Below are 19,627 nucleotides of genomic sequence, written 5' to 3' on the forward strand. Positions count from 1 at the left end.
CCTCCACCTGGGTAGGTAGCCTACTTAGGCGTACGCCATTACAATCAGGTCGTCACCAATGTCAACGTCATTCAGTTTCCATTGCTCATAATTAAACTCAGAGAAAAGTTTAAATTAGCCTACAAACGAACTTCGATACAAGAAAACGTTGTTAAAATTAATTAAATTTATTAATTAAATTAAAATGCGCAAATCAATGAAAAACAGTCACAGCTTTCGATGCTTGAAATTAAAAGAGCATAATCAGTGTTAACATTAGTAGGATACACCACTAGTCAACAGCAACAATAATACGAATACTAATTGTTATTATTATTATTATTATTATACAAAATTAAAGTTTAGTTATAGTAATATTATTATAGGATAACCTGGTCTAACAAACCTGCACATAACCTGAAAATATCTCCAAACTGGTGTGTATCCTTTTGGCATGTTAAATTTATTTCACTTTCTGTAGATTTATATCTGAACACAGAGAAAAAAGATTAGTCCAAAACTGAACAGGCCATGACATGGGATAAGCCTAATAAAAGCTACAAACGGCTCTACAGTTTGAAACCTCCTTATTCAGAAGAGTATTTGGGAAACAAGATTATTGGTATGTTTATCTTATTTCAGACATACACAGGAGAGACCTTTAATTCGTAGAGCTACTGTACTAATAGGTAGGGGATTTCCCACAGCGGTCTGTCAACAACCAAATCTATTTACCACCAAACAAACAAATAAAATCACCAACAAAGCAAACCTTTGTGGGCAAAAAACATCACCAACAGAAGTCTCCGAGAGCATTTCACTGGAGTTATCAAGCAGGCACATTCCTTTATCTGCCTTTCATTGAATTATGCCCACAACACATCCAGAAGGCTCAACAGTGGTATCTGGTGTCCCACACTCATGATGGGTTCTCTACCAAGAATTAGGCCCACAACACGTCCAGAAGGCTCAACAGTGGTATCTGGTGTCCCAGACCCACCTCCCTCCACACTCATGATGGGTTCTCTACCAAGAAATAGGCCCACAACACGTCCAGAAGGCTCAACAGTGGTATCTGGTGTCCCAGACCCACCTCCCTCCACACTCATGATGGGTTCTCTACCAAGAAATACCAACAAAATCTTCAGTCATTCCCCTTTATTGGTGTGGCCGTTTATGATCCAATCAGCAACATAACAAAACAAGTACTAAGCCATTGATGCAGGCACCAACAAGTAATAGCAAATTCCTGTCAGTTCTCTTCATTGCTGTGGTCATTTATGTCTGAAATGTGTTCAGATTTGACAGAAGCAACATTTCCTTTCAACTTTTCCATTTGGACGCTTTGGTATAAAAATGGTGAATTGTTGGCTTTATAATTTGAATGCAGTGGCAACCAAGAAGGGAATTGCCACATACAATTAGCCTGGCGGGCCATCCTATATCATTGACATGTATAGTCTGGCATCGAACCATTCACCTCGCTTAATCCAAGGGGCGGGCAGAGAATTGTCTTTCAAACTGCCTAGGCATGCAATAGGCCAGCGCTACGACCATATCCGTATCCGGTAGGCAAAACGGCAAATACATCCTTCTTCGAAAGGAATGACTTGAAGGAGAATTCCGGTGTGATATTGACCTAAAGTGTATTGAAACATGATACCGAGTGTGAACGTATGTCTCATAGCCCATCTCGGCTTGTCCCCTGCACTCCAAAATCTGGCGCTAGTTAGCCGATGCTACCAACAGCTTTTTCAATTGTGGTGCTTCGGCATCGGGCTAGCCATGCAAATAAATCACTGTTTTACACCATTTACGAGGCTCAATGTATCTCCACACTTCATTGGTAGACTTCCGAGGGCCCTGACATTTAAAACGAGACATTGAAAACTTTGAAAAAGCACTTGTAGTTTACTTACAAGACGATTTATACAGACAGTATCTTCACGAAGTTTAGCGTTTGCAGCCATCTTGAATTTAGTCACGATAAGTCGAGCGACGAGTAAGAATGAACAGGTATGATAAGGGATCAGATTCCAAAAATAATTCAGTGGAAATGCATGGATTCCAGTTTCTTCCAGTAGCAGCAACTGGAATCCATGCATTTCCACTGAATTATTTTTGGAATCTGATCCCTTATTTCGTTTTAAATGTCAGGGCCCTCGGAAGTCTACCAATGAAGTGTGGAGATACATTGAGCCTCATAAATGGTGTAAAACAGTGATTTATTTGCATGGCTAGCCCGATGCCGAAGCACCACAATTGAAAAAGCTGTTGGTAGCATCGGCTAATTAGCTGCAGATTTTGGAGTGCAGGGGACAAGCCGAGATGGGCTATGAGACAAACGTTCACACTCGGTATCATGTTTCAATACACTTTAGGTCAATATCACACTGGAATTCTCCTTTAAGTGCATTGTGTTGCTCAACTTTCAAAGAAAAGCACAAGTCCAACTTCTCCAAAGTTGACGCCAACGCCGATTCAAACAACCGCTCTTCGTTCGCAATAGCCACCTTCCTTGTTGTTCACCGTCGCAGGACTGTCGTTATCCTGTTAAGCCCGCCTTAAGACTCTCTAACAAAATAGAGCGCTGTGATTGGATGAGGTCCACGGCGTCAGCCAATTGAAATTCCTATGGTTCGATACTAGACGTACAGGCTGAGCAAATTAATTTGCTGCCGCTAGGGTGCGTCTAGATTTCTAGGCTAACATACAATTGCCTCTTCTTGCCAAATTTGAAGACATCTCTGGCTTTAGGCTCAACATACCACTCACTTCATTTCATAGTATATCCCTCTGGTCTATTCATTAGGGCTGTAACGATACACCAACCTCCCGATTCGGTTTGTATCACGATTTTTGACCCACGGTTCGAAATGAATCTCGATTTTTCTTTTTTCTTTTTTTTTTTTTTTGGGGGGGGGGGCTAGACATTTTATTAAATAACATTTTAACAGCCTCCCTTAGAACACCAGAGGATTACAATATAATATATCTATATCTATCCTGATATAAAAATATTTTTCTGAATGACTGATATTTATGACAGCACACTTTATGCAGATTAGCCTATAGCCTAGGCCTACTATTTTTTATTACAACTCTACCTCTTTAATTCAGCTGTCTGGTTGAATCCTGGAAACATTGTAAACAAAGTAGCATATAGCTTAGCCTATCATAGTCTACTGATTGGACTGTTCAGTTTCCCCATGTGTGTTTAAGTTTCAAGGTAATACTTGTTCTCCTTGGGACAGGCCCTTTTGGGAAACGTTGGTATTGAGATGATCAGTCAACTTCAATGCAAGAGTTTTAAACAAATATGTGCAGCATGCTAATGATGCTAAGCGGATTTAATAGTAATTTAGCTAGTCGTCTATGCGTCCTTGCTTTCACGATTGTGAATGTTTTATTTAAGTCGCGCGTGTTCATTGAGCAGGAGAGGGAGGGAGAGTGAGAGGGAGGGAGCGCGAGAGAGAGCGGGGCAAGGAGAGGGGGTTTACTTCTATACTGTTTGGTAAAGTTGCACACATAGTCTACAATGAAAGCAAGGAGAGGTATGAAATTATTATTTATTTATTTATTTGTTTTTGGACAACGTAGGCTACCGATAAGTAAAGCGGGAGCTGTGGGTTGCTTTTGCGGCCGCATAAGCTGCAAAACACTGCGTGAAACACTAGAAAGTGTGTGTCGCGATTCTGCCTTTTCACACCGACACAGTATCGTGGATATGAATGTCGCGATTTCGGTTTCGAATCGTAAATCGTTACAGCCCTACTATTCATACAAGTCAGTAAGTTCTAACGACTTCTACACACAGTTGCGTTCCATCAACGCATGCCAGTGGGTGTTGTCGACGGTAGCTATGCAAATTACTTGAAGTATAACCGTAATTTGATTGGTTGGTGCCGTCTGTCAGTGCAGCAACAGCTGAACTTCTCAACGCGAGCGACGGGAGAAACTCGACGCAACAGACCCACAATTCAGTTCGGCAGAGGATGACATGAGCCCATGTAAAGTGAATGGGATGCGTCTCCAGCACTGCAACGCACGCAACTGTGTGTAGGAGCCGTTAGGGCTGAGCAGCGCCTTGAAGTTTATATGTGATTTTGGTCTAATGGCTCCTACACACAGTTGTGTCCGTAGCAGTGCTAGAGGCACAACCCATTCACTTTACATGGGCTCTGAACTGAATTGTGGGTCCGTTGCGTCGCGTTTCTCCCGTTGAGAAGACTAGATAGCTAGATACCTGAAAGGCATGCAGAGCCTTATTTGCACTGCTACAACTGATTACATACCAACTCGCATCTTTTGGCAACACAGTCAGAAGTGTTGTGCAGTAAAAGGTTTCCTTTCATTTCTTCCAGAATGCTAAAAAACATAGATAGTTTACTGATATCTATGGAAAACTGCATAGTGGATATCCTGGGTGACTGGTGGGAATGACACATATTGGTCCTTCACATAACCAAATACCATCAAAATGAATTTGAAGAGTTGCCTGATAAATCATTAGCCTCGTGAGACCATCCTGATCTCGCGAGCTTCAGGGTTCCACTCGCAGATCAGTCTGGATACTTTCCGTTAAAGAAAATTTGGAGCAGTTCACCAAACGAACGTCCAATCAGCGTTGGCTTTGAGGCGGGTTGAGGTGTGACGCAATGAACAACATGACGGCATCCACAGAGATGAGCATAGCTATCGCGCAAGTTTTATTCAAATTAGAAAGACTTCCTGGGTAAACTGTGAAGCTATGAGTCTCAGCCATGCAGCTGGGAGGAATGAACGACACAGACATCCTCCACGGCTGATTCCAGTTCATAATGGAGGAATATACTATCTTCAGAAGTGTAGGGCCTACCGTGAAAACTTGATGGGAATTGTCGTTGATTAGGTTCATAAATGGTAAGTTAAAACATCTTAACGTTTGTCACGTTACCTAACTTAATTGTATGTTAAACGGCATTAGAAGAATACTTTGTTCATCTAATTGGTTGATTTGGCCCGTCGATAACCAACAAAGGTGGTGATAGACAGATGGTTTATCCAATCAGCTAACCAGTATGTCCGCCCCTTCCCAAAAGTTCTTCAATGAAAAGTTCCCAGATGGATATGCGGAGCAAATCCATCTGGCGGAGTCAGGTTAATAAATCATACCTCAAAGTGGCAAATGGGTGCATAGTGCATTACCACTTCTGGTGCAGCAGAGGATTTTAAAATGCATCAGAAATAGGGTTGCAAAGGGGTGGTAAATTTCCAGAAACTTTCCACTACATTTAAGTATAGACTAACTTGCCATATTAAAAAAATCCCAGTTTATTCCCATTAATTCCCGTTTATTCCCGTTAATTTCCATGGAAAGTTTCCAACTTTGAAAATTCACAGAATTCTGCAACCCTAATCAGAAAGGACTATGCATACTGGCATGGACAGATCACTTCCAATAAACACATTTTTACCCCCTTTAAAAAAAAAAATCAGAAGTACTGTGCAGCATCTATACACCCAAAAAGCACATTGAGAGGTACATTAAATATGCTGACCACGCTATCCAATGAATCTTCGGTCACAAAATAAAGTTAAACAATTTTATTGTAAAAGCATTCAGGCCGAAACTACTGCATTTTTGCTGGTTTGTCATCCATTTCATCCCTCAGGGTGATTTTAACCCCCAGTTGTAGAGGTCCTGATGTATCGAGCATCACTGGGTACAAAGGCCCAGTGGCCAGAAATCAGAACATCGTATTTTGTACTATGAAGGGTACAGTGAAGCTCGGTGATTTGATGGCTGCTGAGTGGGATCATCCTGACTGGTGCCCAACAGGGTCTGTCCAGCTCCAGGTTTATAGGCTGCCTCCGGGGATGCAGCTATGGCTAGTGGCTGAATGCATCTGAGGCGGTGATGGTGACTGGACCTGAGGTTGCCGGACGGGCATCTAATACCCGAATCTTGACCAAGGCTCTTCACCAGAAAGAAGTGCGAGTGAGTTGCCTGGTTTAGACGTTGAATAATAATGAGGTTCGAACATTTGATTGGAGGTTTGAGAGACTTCCTGGTTCACAGAATGTGGGATGTGTTGTGGGATCTGGGCTTCAGCTTGGGGGACCTGTTGAACTTTAGGTTGATGCTGGGGCATCTGCTGACTATGGGGATCCTGTGGTGCATGTTCAGACTGTGCAGAAAAAACAGGCATGTGATTTTGACTCTGTCCAGGATACTGGTAAGGTGGTTTGGGATGCAGAAAGTTGGGCTTATTTGAAGCCAGTCCCTTGTTAAAAGATGAATACTTACTAGTCAAAAAAGGGTGCCAAGCTTGGGGACTGGGATGCTGATTGGGATCAAGGGAGGACACAGATGGGTACTTGTTTGGGTCTGGCCAATAGTAAGTCTGCACTTTTGGAGTATTAGGAGTAGTCGCTTTAAGTTCAGGGATTGTGGTGGCAGGTGTAACTGGAGGCAGTAAAGGCTTTGGGTACTTGTATTCAATATGAGCCTCTGAAGGCTTGGGAGAGGAGGGGTGAGCCTGAGGAAGACTGCGTTCTGGAAACTTCTGCTGCTGAGCTCCCATTAGATCAACAGGCGGAGTGGTGGATCTCAAGGGTCCCATCCCTTTAAATGGAGGATACCAGTTCAGGGCAAAAGGGGTACCAGGAGGAGGAAAAAGTGGTACAAAACGGGAAAGATTAGGACTCAAGGAAGGTCTTGGGGCAGGTAGAGGGTATTTGCCCTTAGTGGGCTGACTAGACTTGATTTGGTCTTGTTTGCCTTCATTTGATGGCTCCGGTTTGGCGGTTGGAGTTTCAGTTGGTGGAGGAGTTTCCAGTTCTTTGGGAATCTGAGGGACTTTAGACTGAGATTGGGAGACTTGCTGCTGAGGAGACAGTGGCAGCATTGGGGACACTTGCTGAAAAAAGTGCTGTAGTGCTGGTCTGTGTAATTGTGAAGCTTGCATGATTTGGTGCTTCTTCACACCCATCTCCTGAAGGGCCTGCTGAACCTGGCTCTGCTGAGGGACCTGCTGTGGAACTTGCTGGACTTCAGACTGCTGCTGCAAGATCTGCTCGGGCACCTGCTGAGCCTGGGTCTGCTCGGGCACCTGCTGAACCAGGGATGGCTGGGGCAACTGCTGAACCTGCGGCTGCTGGGGCAACTGCTGAACCTGCGGCTGCTGGGGCAACTGCTGAACCTGCGGCTGCTGGGGCAACTGCTGAACCTGCGGCTGCTGGGGCAACTGCTGAACCTGCGGCTGCTGGGGCAACTGCTGAACCTGCGGCTGCTGGGGCAACTGCTTTGGAACTTCCTGCACTTTAGACTGCTGTTGCAAGATCTCCTGATGGCCCTGCTGAACCTGGGGCTGCTGGGGGACTTGCTGTGGAATTTGTTGGACTTCAGACTGCTGCTGGAAGATCTCTTGAAGAACCTGGGTCTGCTGGGGCAACTGCTGAACCTGGGGCTGCTGGGTCAACTGCTTTGGAACTTCCTGCACTTCAGACTGCTGTTGCAAGATCTCCTGATGGCCCTGCTGAACCTGGGGCTGCTGGGGGACTTGCTGTGGAATTTGTTGGACTTCAGACTGCTGCTGGAAGATCTCTTGAAGAACCTGGGTCTGCTGGGGCAACTGCTGAACCTGGGGCTGCTGGGGCAACTGCTTTGGAACTTCCTGCACTTCAGACTGCTGTTGCAAGATCTCCTGATGGCCCTGCTGAACCTGGGGCTGCTGGGGGACTTGCTGTGGAATTTGTTGGACTTCAGACTGCTGCTGGAAGATCTCTTGAAGAACCTGGGTCTGCTGGGACAACTGCTGAACCTGGGGCTGCTGGGGCAACTGCTTTGGAACTTCCTGCACTTCAGACTGCTGTTGCAAGATCTCCTGATGGCCCTGCTGAACCTGGGGCTGCTGGGGGACTTGCTGTGGAATTTGTTGGACTTCAGACTGCTGCTGGAAGATCTCTTGCTGAACCTGGGGCTGCTGGGGCACCTGCTGAACCTGGGGCTGCTGGGGCACCTGCTGAACCTGGGGCTGCTGGGGCACCTGCTGAACCTGGGGCTGCTGGGGCACCTGCTGAACCTGGGGCTGCTGGGGCACCTGCTGAACCTGGGGCTGCTGGGGCAACTGCTGAACCTGGGGCTGCTGGGGCACCTGCTGAACCTGGGGCTGCTGGGGCACCTGCTGAACCTGGGGCTGCTGGGGCACCTGCTGAACCTGGGGCTGCTGGGGCAACTGCTGAACCTGGGGCTGCTGGGGCAACTGCTGAACCTGGGGCTGCTGGGGCAACTGCTGAACCTGGGGCTGCTGGGGCACCTGCTGAGGAACTTGCTGATCGAACTGCTCAACAGATTGGGGGCCCCTCTGAACTTGAGGCTGTTTTGGTAACTGGGAAGTTGGTTGCTCAGGAATCGTGGGTATTTTTGAGAGGGGATCTGCAAACCCATTGTCTGTGCAGGACAGACTCATGTTCATCTCCTCTGACCTGATGCTCAGGTTGTGGAAGCCATTCTGTAAACCAATAAAAGGCAGGCATTTAGAGAGTTATCTGTACATCCTTCATGACATGTAACCTTCTTAAACCGAGTAATTTGCAGTCATAATGTTGTGTAGTAATTGGCAAATTTCTATTTAAAATTTAAAAGCTTAACTTAAGTCACTTTGGATAAATTGCTTCATGTTCAACACAAACATCCATAGAGAGGATTTGTCTTTAAAGGTGCTCTAATTGACACCAAGCGTTTTTTAGGCTAAAACATTTTATGTCACTTACTGCAAACATAACCTAACCTACCGCTAGCTGTCTGTCCTGAATACACTGTAAAAAAACCGCGATCTCTGGACAGCCCAGGCTCCAAAAACAGCAACAAAAACAACCTGGGCAAACCTAGCCCATAAAAACATAAACTGTTCCAGCAAATCACAGACTAGATCACGTTTAGGAGAGTTTCAATTGCACGGGAGGGAGGGGGAGAAGTAGCGAGCTAGCTCTCCGTTTTGTTTGAAAGTCAACAGAAGTGACGTTACCCAGCATTGCTTAGAGCACCTTTAAAAACAGAAAAAGAACAAAAATGAAAAACGAATACAAAGGGTGAGTGGTCATTATGCACCTCATAGGTCATGCCACAACCAATGTATGGCGTTGAAAAAGATAGCATCTCTGGAGTGGTGTCAAGTTCGAACTGGCACAGGGCTAGCGCATACTGCAGGGGAATCCATCTGCCTTTCACTGAAAGGCACAGACATGTCATGATGCAAGTCTGAATACGCATAGAATGTAAATCATGTATATACATATGTATGCATATACAAGGAATTTGGTCTCTGCATTTATCCCATCCGTGAATTAGTGAACACACAGTGAGGTGAAGCACACACTTAACCCGGAGCAGTGAGCTGCCTTGTTTCCTTAGCAATGTTCGTCATTGCTAAGGAAACCATGCCCGAGTGTAAACTAGTGACATGCCCGAGTGTAAACTAGGTAGCTATCGGCAATTCAGTGAGCTAAATGGGTTAATGTTTCCATATTCGCTGTATCTAAATTTACACCATCAAGCAATTTACACTCTTAAAACGAATGTGTTGTCCCTCTGATTTGTTGTGTTTTTAACGCAAGTTGAATTATTTTGAACACGTATTGTATAACAAATAAAAAAAGGAAACACAAACTGTGTTGTTTTAAACACATTCGTTTTAAGAGTGTTTAAACTGAATAAAAAGAAACTCACCATTTATTGAAAGCGTTTTATCAAGTTCTTCACCAAAAAACAAAACTTGCATTGAGTGTGTTTTACAGATAATAAGTGGCGGTTCTTCTCTAGGACAGGTCACCTGTATAGGTCTTCCAAACCACATCAGGTTAAGAACATATGCAGAACCCTGTAATCAACAGACATAGTGAGGACACTTAAGCAGGAAATAATTACTCAGAAAATGTCCACAATTGTGATGAAAGGTGGACGATTTTTAGCTCAGTCATGATGACTAGTGTAAGCTACTGCAACTGCAACACCTGACGTTTCTGAGCGCACACAGGCCTACGCGCAATTTCAGTAAGGTGGGGAAATGAAGACTGCACCTTTAAATTCGGAGTTTTTAGCGCATAGGTTTGTGTAGTTAATACATCAAGCAAATCAGCTTCAACCAGAGTCGGTGTGTCGTCAGGTAAAATGTAATGAAAAGATCATGCAAGCACGTACCTGCGGTTTGACAAAACACCCATCAATGTGAGATACCATGACAACTTCCCTGTTCAATGTCTTAGAAATGATGTTACAGTAGACAGGCAGTTCCTTTAGGGTGAGTGGTGAGCCATTCGCTACAAACAATTTTACATAGAACAAATAATAATAATTAGGTTATGAGATAGGCCTACTTGTTTTAGTCGTGACTCACTCAACTTTGTCAAGTCTAATTATCGACTCCATACTCACGTGCATAGACGTGGAGGTTTTCGGCATCGTCGGACCGAATTTTTACATGGATTGAGTTCTTTCCGCACAGAACTTCAGGGTCCTCTGGAACGGCCTTGCTTGACTGCGTCCTCAACATATAGTTCTTGAAAGCGGCCTCGCGTTTCGCATATTCTACAGGGCTTGCACTCCGTGGGTATCTGTAGCTGCTAACCTCATCCTCGAAATCATTCTCTCCTCCAGTCGCTTCATTTGGCAACAGTAGGCCTACGGTAGAGTTAGACGAAGTCTTCGACTCTTCGACAGATCCAAGGCACGTGGGCAAAACGCCGACCAAAGCAATGACAATGCACACAACTGCACAAGCCTTGGGTAGACCTACCCTAATCATTTTGAGTATCAGCTTACACACTCACGTGTTCTTCGTAAATCTGCCTATTATTAACATGAACATAAAACAAGCAGAGTAAACCACTGAAAAATGCTCTGGTGACCAGTCCACACCAGGAGTAACTAACAGCATTCCTCTAGCCGATTAAATAACATTTCAAATCCCTAAATAGCAGGTGTTTGTTAATAATAGGCTACTGTGACCAATCACGAGCGGTAGGCCACATTCGTCTATTTTCAACTATCATTAACTTTTCTCATAGCCTAAATGAAATTATGTTTAATTGGCTATTTCATAATATTGAATATTTTACTTGTAGCCTAAATAAACATAGCCTATGTTTCAATAATACATCTTTGCACCACTGAGTTTCTTTTAAATAAAAATCCTACATTTATCTACCTATCCATGCAAACAAACTTCTCACTTTCAAGCAAAGACTCGTGATTGGTCCGATTTTCCTTTATTGGCATCCAGACCTACCAATAGCGGTGTTCGAATGTGTGCAGTAAGCAACGATGCTCACAGCACTTTTCTGATAGTGGGAGGGACATGCAGGCTATGATTTCAGGTGGCCGTCCCGTGGACGCACATTAGCCCGGACCCGGTCGACCTTCTAGGCTGCTGACAAGGCACTGGGGCGAATTATTACCTGCAACATAAATATTTTAGCTTTCCTTAATGCAACTAATAGCGGGATGAAATAATAGACTAGGCTATAGAGCTTTATGGATGGGGGAAGGTTGGGATGCGATTACAATAATGGACTAAGTTGGAACGTTATTTTTTGTGTGACTTCAGTGCGTCAGATATCAGTGGACGAAGAAGGAGTAGCTTATGGAAATGAGGGGAATTGCACATTCTGATCGATCAAAGCCAGATAAGAAAACCATTTCGTAATCGTCAATTTGAGAAGCCCAGTTGTAGGACCCAATCCAAATGCCTAATTCTTTAAATCCACACACTGATTAAGCAGCCTAACCCACTAAACCATATATTGCCGAAAAGCTTTGGCGCCGTTGATTTGGAATTTTTTTTTACAGGCGAATAGAAAAATAGGCTAACGGTCTGACGACAAATGAACTTGACGGTCTGGCCATGGATTGCGCAAGGACTTAGGAAAAGTAAGTCCTTGGGATGGGTGGGGTTTCACTGCAGTAAAGGCGAGAGACGCGTGGGGGGAAGGAGGGTAGCGGTACTGATGCAAGGGATGCTGCCTCTGAGCTGACTTTGTCGGGTGGATTTTTTTTTATTTTGAAAATCGAGACTCGTGCGTAAATTTGCAGACCTTTGAGCAGGTAATGATTTCTCAGGCACTTTATATTTTGTCATTGCAGTATGATAACCATAGGGAGTTACTTTCGGAAAGATATTGCGTTTAATAGCCTACCTAAGCCTGCGTCCTCCAAATGTTGCATTGGCTACTAAACAATAGCCTAGTGTTAAAGTAGGCTAATGCATATCTCAAGCACGTTGGCGACAGGCCGAAATATGTTTCGGATGGTCGATCTTATTCGTGGATTTGCTATGCAGACAAAGTCTGTCCGTGTAACTGTTCAACCTACATCATCACGGGCCTCCTTCATATAGCCTAATGAACAGGTAGCCTTATATGCCGCAGGGACTGCAGATCGTTTATTGTGTACATCAAAACTAAAAATGGAACATTATAGGCTAGCCTACACGATAGCAGTGCTTCGTTGAAAATTACTGTGTGATCCATAAATATAGTCTTCTACTGCTGCCATGTCAATGTCAATAAACAACATGAGATCTAAATAATACAACTTCACCGTGAAGTTCTGTTCGTTTTCTCGTTGCTGTTAAAATGAGGAGAAATGTCCATCTCAATGCTTCACTGTGGAAGAAACCATCACGTTATTTTTCTCTGCCACCCATTCTAAATAAATAATGACTACGGGCAACTGAAGATTTAAGGTCCTCCATATTGGCTCCTCATCAGTCTGCATGTGAAAAACAGTATATCACATGTCCTGTGCAATATTAAGCGATTTCTCCAACTCCCCCTCTGTCCCTCTCTGCCTCCCCCCTCTCTCCTCTCTCTCTCTCTCTCTCTCTCTCTCTCTCTCTCTTGCAGTGAGTATGTTAAAGGCCCTTGCTGGAATATGCCTCCTCCACGTCACCGCAATTGTGTTCCTCTTCATCGCCGTCATTGACGATGTGAGTGTATATCTGTGAAGACTGCAGAGAGATGACATCTCAATTTCCCCCTGTGGGCTTGTTCTGATTCGTTTGAATTGTACAGCGAGAAATGGGCCCCCAAGCAAGACATAAGTTATCGACTCTAACACCACCTCACGGACCTAACCATTCATTTACTCATCTGTTCAGTCTTCTACACCGGCAGTGCAGTTGCACAATTTGGAATGATGACCCAGTGTTTCCCAGAGAATTGAATTCCATTTGTGGAGGTTGGTTTGCAATTAACTTGAATGCAACAAATTAGCACAGCGTGGTTATGATGCTAACCAGATTTTAAGCACAATTTAGTACAACCTGGAAAATCATTGTGTGGTGGTCAATGTTGATATTGTGGTGGGCCGCCACAAATAAGTCAATGTATGGGAAACACTGGATGACCAAATCAGAACCTCAAAAAAAAGATAATCTCAAATCAGTCACTGAACTGGAGACAGCTCTCACAGACCACACATAAGAATATGGCAAGAATAGGCGATAACTTATATTATGCACAATAGGCGATAACTTATATTAAACAAATGCACAAGAAAGAAGTTTATGTGTAGTATTGTGATGCATTTTGTTGTATTGTATTGCTATGTATTGTATTGTGATGCATTGTGCTATATTGTATTGTGATGCTATGTATTGAAATGAGGCAGCAGTAGAGCAGATACGTCAGATTACGCAGTTTGGAATAACAGAATATAACAACATAATTCCACAGCAACATAACTGTACTGTTTTGTACGACAGTGTTTAGTGTTGTCTTTGTGACGTCGTATGTTGTGATTTGCAGGCATGGTGGTTCACGGACAGCCTGTACACGGACATATGGGGGCGCTGGGTGATGGAGCACAATGATGAGGTGTGGGTCTACACAGACCTGCCCAGCTCCTACCGGAGAGGTGAGAAACGTCTCGGAGAGCACAGAGCACGTCTTGTGTGTTCTTGAATCACGTTGCAGGTGTAGCAGAAATAAGGTGCAGCGGATGAGTTTTTTTTGTTTGTTTGTTTGTGAGGTTGGCCTGAAGCCTCTGTTATCTCTTTTTTAATCCTCTTTTGTAAAATACAGGGATTTCTGTCACGCAATTTAATCCTATTTTATCTGTTTACTTAAAGGTACACTATGCAAACAAATTTACCTTAAAATAACAGCTTCAAAGTCATTACGATGGTAAACAAACTCTTAGGCAGACGTGGCCTACTGGTTAGCACTTCGGACCTGTAACCGGAGGGTTGCCGGTTTGAACCCCGACCAGTAGGCACAGCTGAAGTGCCCTTGAGCAAGGCACCTAACCCCTCACTGCTCCCCGAGCGCCGCTGTTGATGCAGGCAGCTCACTGCGCCGGGATTAGTGTGTGCTTCACCTCACTGTGTGTACACTGTGTGCTGTGTGTGTTTCACTAATTCACGGATTGGGATAAATGCAGAGACCAAATTTCCCTCACAGGATCAAAAGAGTATATATACTTATACTTAGTCGAGCGAATCATCCTGATAGCCAAGCAGGAAGGGGCCGCCGCTAGCCTGCCAAATCTCGCAAGAATCGTGAAACATTACCTTGTCAGTAGGTATAGCTCTTTGGAGATACTTTTTGCCTGTTGTTAATCCTTCACCTCCACAACAAAAGCATTTTCATTGTGTACAGGGGAATAAGTCACAAAGTTTGCTATTTAACGCAGCAGAGTAAAATATAAATACATCACGACTCTAGAGGGACCTCTACAGTCGCCAAAAATACCTAAACCTGCATAGTGTACCTTTAAAACAACATAACATTGTACCTCATCACTTATTGGCCATTGCCTTTCTTCTTATGTCCTCCCATTGACTATGTCTATGGACTGTGTTTCGTTTTCTTTTTGTTCTCCTTGTGTCCTTCTGCAAGACAATATCAATGTCGTCCTTTGTGTCCCACCACAGACTGTGATAGCTCTGTTCTTCCCTCTTGTGTGTGGTTTCCTAGACTACCTGGGTGCGGTCCAGGCATTCGCAGTGCTGGCCTGCATGTTCTTGGTCTTCTCCCTGTTTGCCTTCATCTACCAGATCTTCATGCTGGGCAAAGGCGAGAGGTTCACACTCACAGGGGTGCTTCAGCTCTTCGCCTGTAAGTTTGCACACCAGGGGCTCTCAGAGTGGATACAGTATGGACCCTTTCAACAATAAAAACAAAAACAATGCTTGAACGTTCTATTTGGGCCCCAATCTACTTCCTCTGCATTACAGTTTTTCTCAGTCGCTTTGGTGCTATTCTCACATCACTATTAACATTTGCACAGCAGTTAGTGCATTTCTCAAAACAATTACTGCAAACTGCAAAACCTAGTGGATGACCTGCAAAAGCACGTCACTTGCTCAAAATGGATAGTCCATTCCTCAAAAGCAGGTATTCATGTCAATGAAACTGTCAGTGTCATCAAAATGAGAAGTCTTGACACCATCGTTTATGAACAAGATAGTCAAATGGCTTTGTCATGTTTTCATAATGACAGTTCTCTCAGTGTTTTCCAATGCAAAAAAAAGGTCAGAACTCGGTGACACTACCTGAACATGCTCAAGACAGCACTATACAGTACATGTACAGCCATTTGAAAACTACAGTAAAGTTACACATTGCTGTAGTTAGGGGAGTAAGTGAGTACAAGACACTGAATACGTAAATTTTTACTGTATGCTCTTTGCAATTCTACAGCATTGTGACAGAATTTGATAACTAGTTCACCAATTTTGTATGTAATGACTCAAGCAATGAAATGAAGACTATTCGTTTTATTGGGAACGACTATTCAGTATCCATAAGTATAGTTCATTTTGACTGACATGACATAAGCAAATGATAATGTTAAAAAACAGCAGAGAATTGTATGAAAGCAACTGATACATGTCCAAAAGCATTTGCAATTTGTTCAGAGGAAGGAGAAATTGCTACTATGATGTGCACAAATGACTAAATGTTGTGGAGGTTGAACTAATAGTTATGAGAATTTTAATTCTGATCTGAGAAAAGCACCAAATCGACTGAGAAAAACTGTAAGATAACATATGGAATGTTAAAACGGAAGTCTTGTGGGGCCAACTATGATGCTGATAATGGAACTCTCTTGAAAGGGTCTATAACTAATTACAGCATTATGATAAATAATTTTAGCATTTTTAATAGAGAGTTACAAAATTCAAGTTACGCTATGACTGATATGAAATATTTAGCGAAAAATAAAGTAAGTATCTCTTTCTCTCCCTCTAATGAAATGTACAATACAAAAGAGACTTAAATGGGACCTATTATGAAAATATCTCTTTTTTCAGTGCTAGTTTTAGTGCTTTTTTAGTGCTAGTTCTTTTTGTAGTGTAATTGAGCAGAAACATCAAAAGAGCACAAGTTAGTTGTTTGTTTTTGGCTGCTTAGGTCTGAAAACATAAGTATAAGTAAGTAAGTATATATACTCTTTTGATCCCGTGAGGGAAATTTGGAATTTGCATTTATCCCAATCCGTGAATTAGTGAAACACACTCAGCACACACAGTGAGGTGAAGCACACACTTATCCCGGCGCAATGAGCTGCCTGCAACAACAGTGAGGGGGTGAGGGGTTAGGTGCCTTGCTCAAGGGCACTTCAGCCGTGCCTACTGGTCGGGGTTCGAACCGACAACCCTCCAGTTACAAGTCCGAAGCGCTATCCAGTAGGCCACGGCTGCCCCTAAATGTGATTCTGCAAGACATTCAGATTAGCTGGTTAAAGTGGCGTCAAGTCTGCTAGCTTGTTGAATATGACCACTTCAATTTTACCTATCTGGACCAAGTCTCCGCTCATGACTGGGGAAGTTTGCTTTTTTTCCTGCAAGTTCGGGTCTAGTTAGTTGGCAACTTGTCGGAGCAAAGTCAAGTGAAGTCAATTTTTATTTTTATAGCACATTTACAGACGGCTGAGCCGCACCAAAGTGCTTCACAATAAAGTTTGTAAGCGCAATAAACAAAGAAATGTCCTAAGGCAAAAAAGAAAAAAGAGAAAAGGGCTACAAGGCAATGACTGTTAGAGTTAGAATAATGCAAATGAAAAGCCATTTGCAAGATGCTCGTGTTTGTACAGGACAGGCACACAAACGGGGCCACTCTGAGCATGGCTCTTCAGACAGGGTAAGAAAAAAGGTGTTGTGGTGCTTCATCCTTTTGGTATTTCGACCAAAGTGTGACACAGATGCTTTATTAAAGGTGCTCTAAAGCGATGCCACACGTTTTTAGGCTAAAACATTTTGTCACTTACTGCAAACATCACCTAACCATCCGCTAGCTGTGTGTGTCCTGAATACACTGTAAAAAAATTTGATCTCTGTGGACAGCCCAGGCTCCAAAAACAGCAACAAGCTGGGCAAACCTAGCCCATAAAAACATAACAAACTGTTCCAGCAAATCACAGACGAGATGCACGTTTAGGAGAGTTTCAATTGCACGGGAGCAGCACGGAAGGGGAGGGGGAGGGGGAGGAAGTAGCGAGCTAGCTCTCTGTTTTGTTTGAAAGTCAACAGAAGTGACGTTACCCAGCATCGCTTAGAGCACCTTTAAGACCTGAGGACACTATGTAGAATAGTAGAATAGACCTTTATAAAAAATAAATAAATAACGCTTATCCCTCCCCCTCTCTCCCATTGGTCAGGTTTCTGTCTGATGGTGTGCCTGTCGGTGTACACGGACCACTTCCACCAGGGGGAGAAGGACGGCTGGTATGGCTACTCGTACGTCCTGGCCTGGCTGGCCTGGCTACTCGCTCTGCTCACCGGCGCACTGTACATCGTAGTGAGGAAGAACATCGAGTAGGAAGAAGAAACACAAACACACACACACACGCACACACAGACACACACACACACACACACACACACAAACAGTCATCCAGAGGCAGCTGACACTGGCACAGAGCAGCAGGATCAGATCTGGAACATCAGTGTAGAACAACATCCACACCACATCTGGGCCAAATCGATGCCAGATCCGGGTCAGGCCAAATCATGAGTGTTCCAGCGTCAGCTGCCTTCTGGGTAATGGAGGAAGGAGGGGTGGGGTGCTGGGACACCTTGGCAGTGCTTCTCAGTCAGGCTCTCAAGGCCAAAAGTACACTTGTGGGGATATGTTCCAGAATGCACAGTGCGGATAACAGACGTTTGCTTTAGTATCTATCTATCTATCTATCTATCTATCTGTCTATCTATCTGTCTATCTATCTATCTTTCTATCTATCCATCTGTCTATCTATCTATCTATCTTTCTATCTATCTGTCTATCTATCTATCTTTCTATCTATCTATCTTTCTATCTATCTTTCTATCTATCTGTCTATCTATCTATCTTTCTATCTATCTATCTTTCTATCTATCTATCTATCTATCTATCCGCACTGTCCGTCTGGACTTCCCCTGCTGAGCCAAAATAATGTGGGAGTCTGTACGGACTCTCACCTTCTCTGTCCTGCTTAGATGATCGAACAGCTGGGGTTTCCATCAGTATATCTCCCTCCACTCTTTCCATCTCCCTCCTTCTCTCTCTCTCTCTCTCTCTCTCTATGTCAGCTCTCCAGATGCACCACCTCAGATGTGCTGTCTTGTAGCTCAAATGTCTCAAATTTGCTCTTCTTGTTCTTGAACACTATGTTCTTTGTTTTCTTGCCCCCCCCCCCCCCCAAACATACTGACATTATTAAGGGGTTGGTCTTAGTTACAGGTTACGGAGACTTTACCATGTGTGTGAGGCTAGATCTGCCAACTCAAACTTTGCACCAGTTGGATTTATTAGCATTATTGAGCACAGTAAAAAAAAAAAAAAATCCAGCAGTTACTTTGCGCCTGCCTGCCTGCACTATTTGGATGGGAATGTACATAAACAATTGACTCGTAAGGGCCCAAAATCTGACAGGACCTTTTTTTTTTTATTTGATCTTTTCTGAACCTGAACTTTCACACCTCGGTTGAGAGCATACAGTACTGATTTCAATTAGTGTTGTTGGCAATGGGGCACTTTTGTAACCTGACTCTCGCCAGATGAATTTCGTTCCGCCTAGCTCCACTCATCCATCTGGGATCAATCCATTGAAGTGTTGCTTCAGAAGGCTGGGCCTAATCAAAAAATGCTTGCATATGATTGGATAAGCCACTTGTCCGTCATCTATTGCCGGGCTACTTCAACCACTCACATCGAAGCCAACCCGTGACGCTGATAACAGTCTCACAGTCGCTTCTACGCTATGGGCCCTATCATGACATTCTAAAGTGCATCGTCACTCGTCAAAAGTCTATTCAAATTTAGTAGGATGTCCAGTTCACATTGGGAGGGGTTTCGTTCTCAAAAGTGGAGCGCATGGCGTAACAAGGTGTTCCTAGGTCTTTTAATCAGTCATATGGGTGTGTTTGGGGCGTAACATCATTTTAAACCAATGAGAATGACATCTGTCATTCCCTTTAACGGCGCAACGCGCGATATGTCAAATAAATGCATCGGTATTTTGGCATTCAACGGCGCATTTGAAGGAGGCTGCTTGCGAGACCGTATGGAATAGTCATTCTTAAACCATGCTTTACTAAAACCTAGCATAGCCTTCACGCATTTGCACTCGTCTATTATTTGAACTCATTGGCAAAGTGAAACTAACTTCACCAAGGAGTCAGTC

General features: G+C 43.7%; 1 protein-coding gene across 1 annotated transcript; it reads left to right on the plus strand.

The window, feature by feature from the left end:
• Positions 1 to 12,869: 12,869 nt before the first annotated feature.
• Positions 12,870 to 17,784, plus strand: LOC143134794 (epithelial membrane protein 1). The gene is made up of 4 exons (XM_076295488.1): positions 12,870 to 12,947; positions 13,768 to 13,876; positions 14,938 to 15,078; positions 17,624 to 17,784. Exons 1-4 carry the CDS (start codon positions 12,870 to 12,872, stop codon positions 17,782 to 17,784), a joined length of 489 nt encoding a protein of 162 aa, XP_076151603.1.
• The last annotated feature ends 1,843 nt before the right edge of the window (positions 17,785 to 19,627 follow it).

This window comes from Alosa pseudoharengus, unplaced genomic scaffold (assembly GCF_046254945.1).
Source record: "Alosa pseudoharengus isolate Yale_2024_CS ecotype anadromous, Long Island Sound unplaced genomic scaffold, YU_APseudo_1.1 YU_APseudo_1.1_scf_1, whole genome shotgun sequence".
Classification (NCBI taxonomy): Eukaryota; Metazoa; Chordata; class Actinopteri; order Clupeiformes; family Clupeidae; genus Alosa; species Alosa pseudoharengus.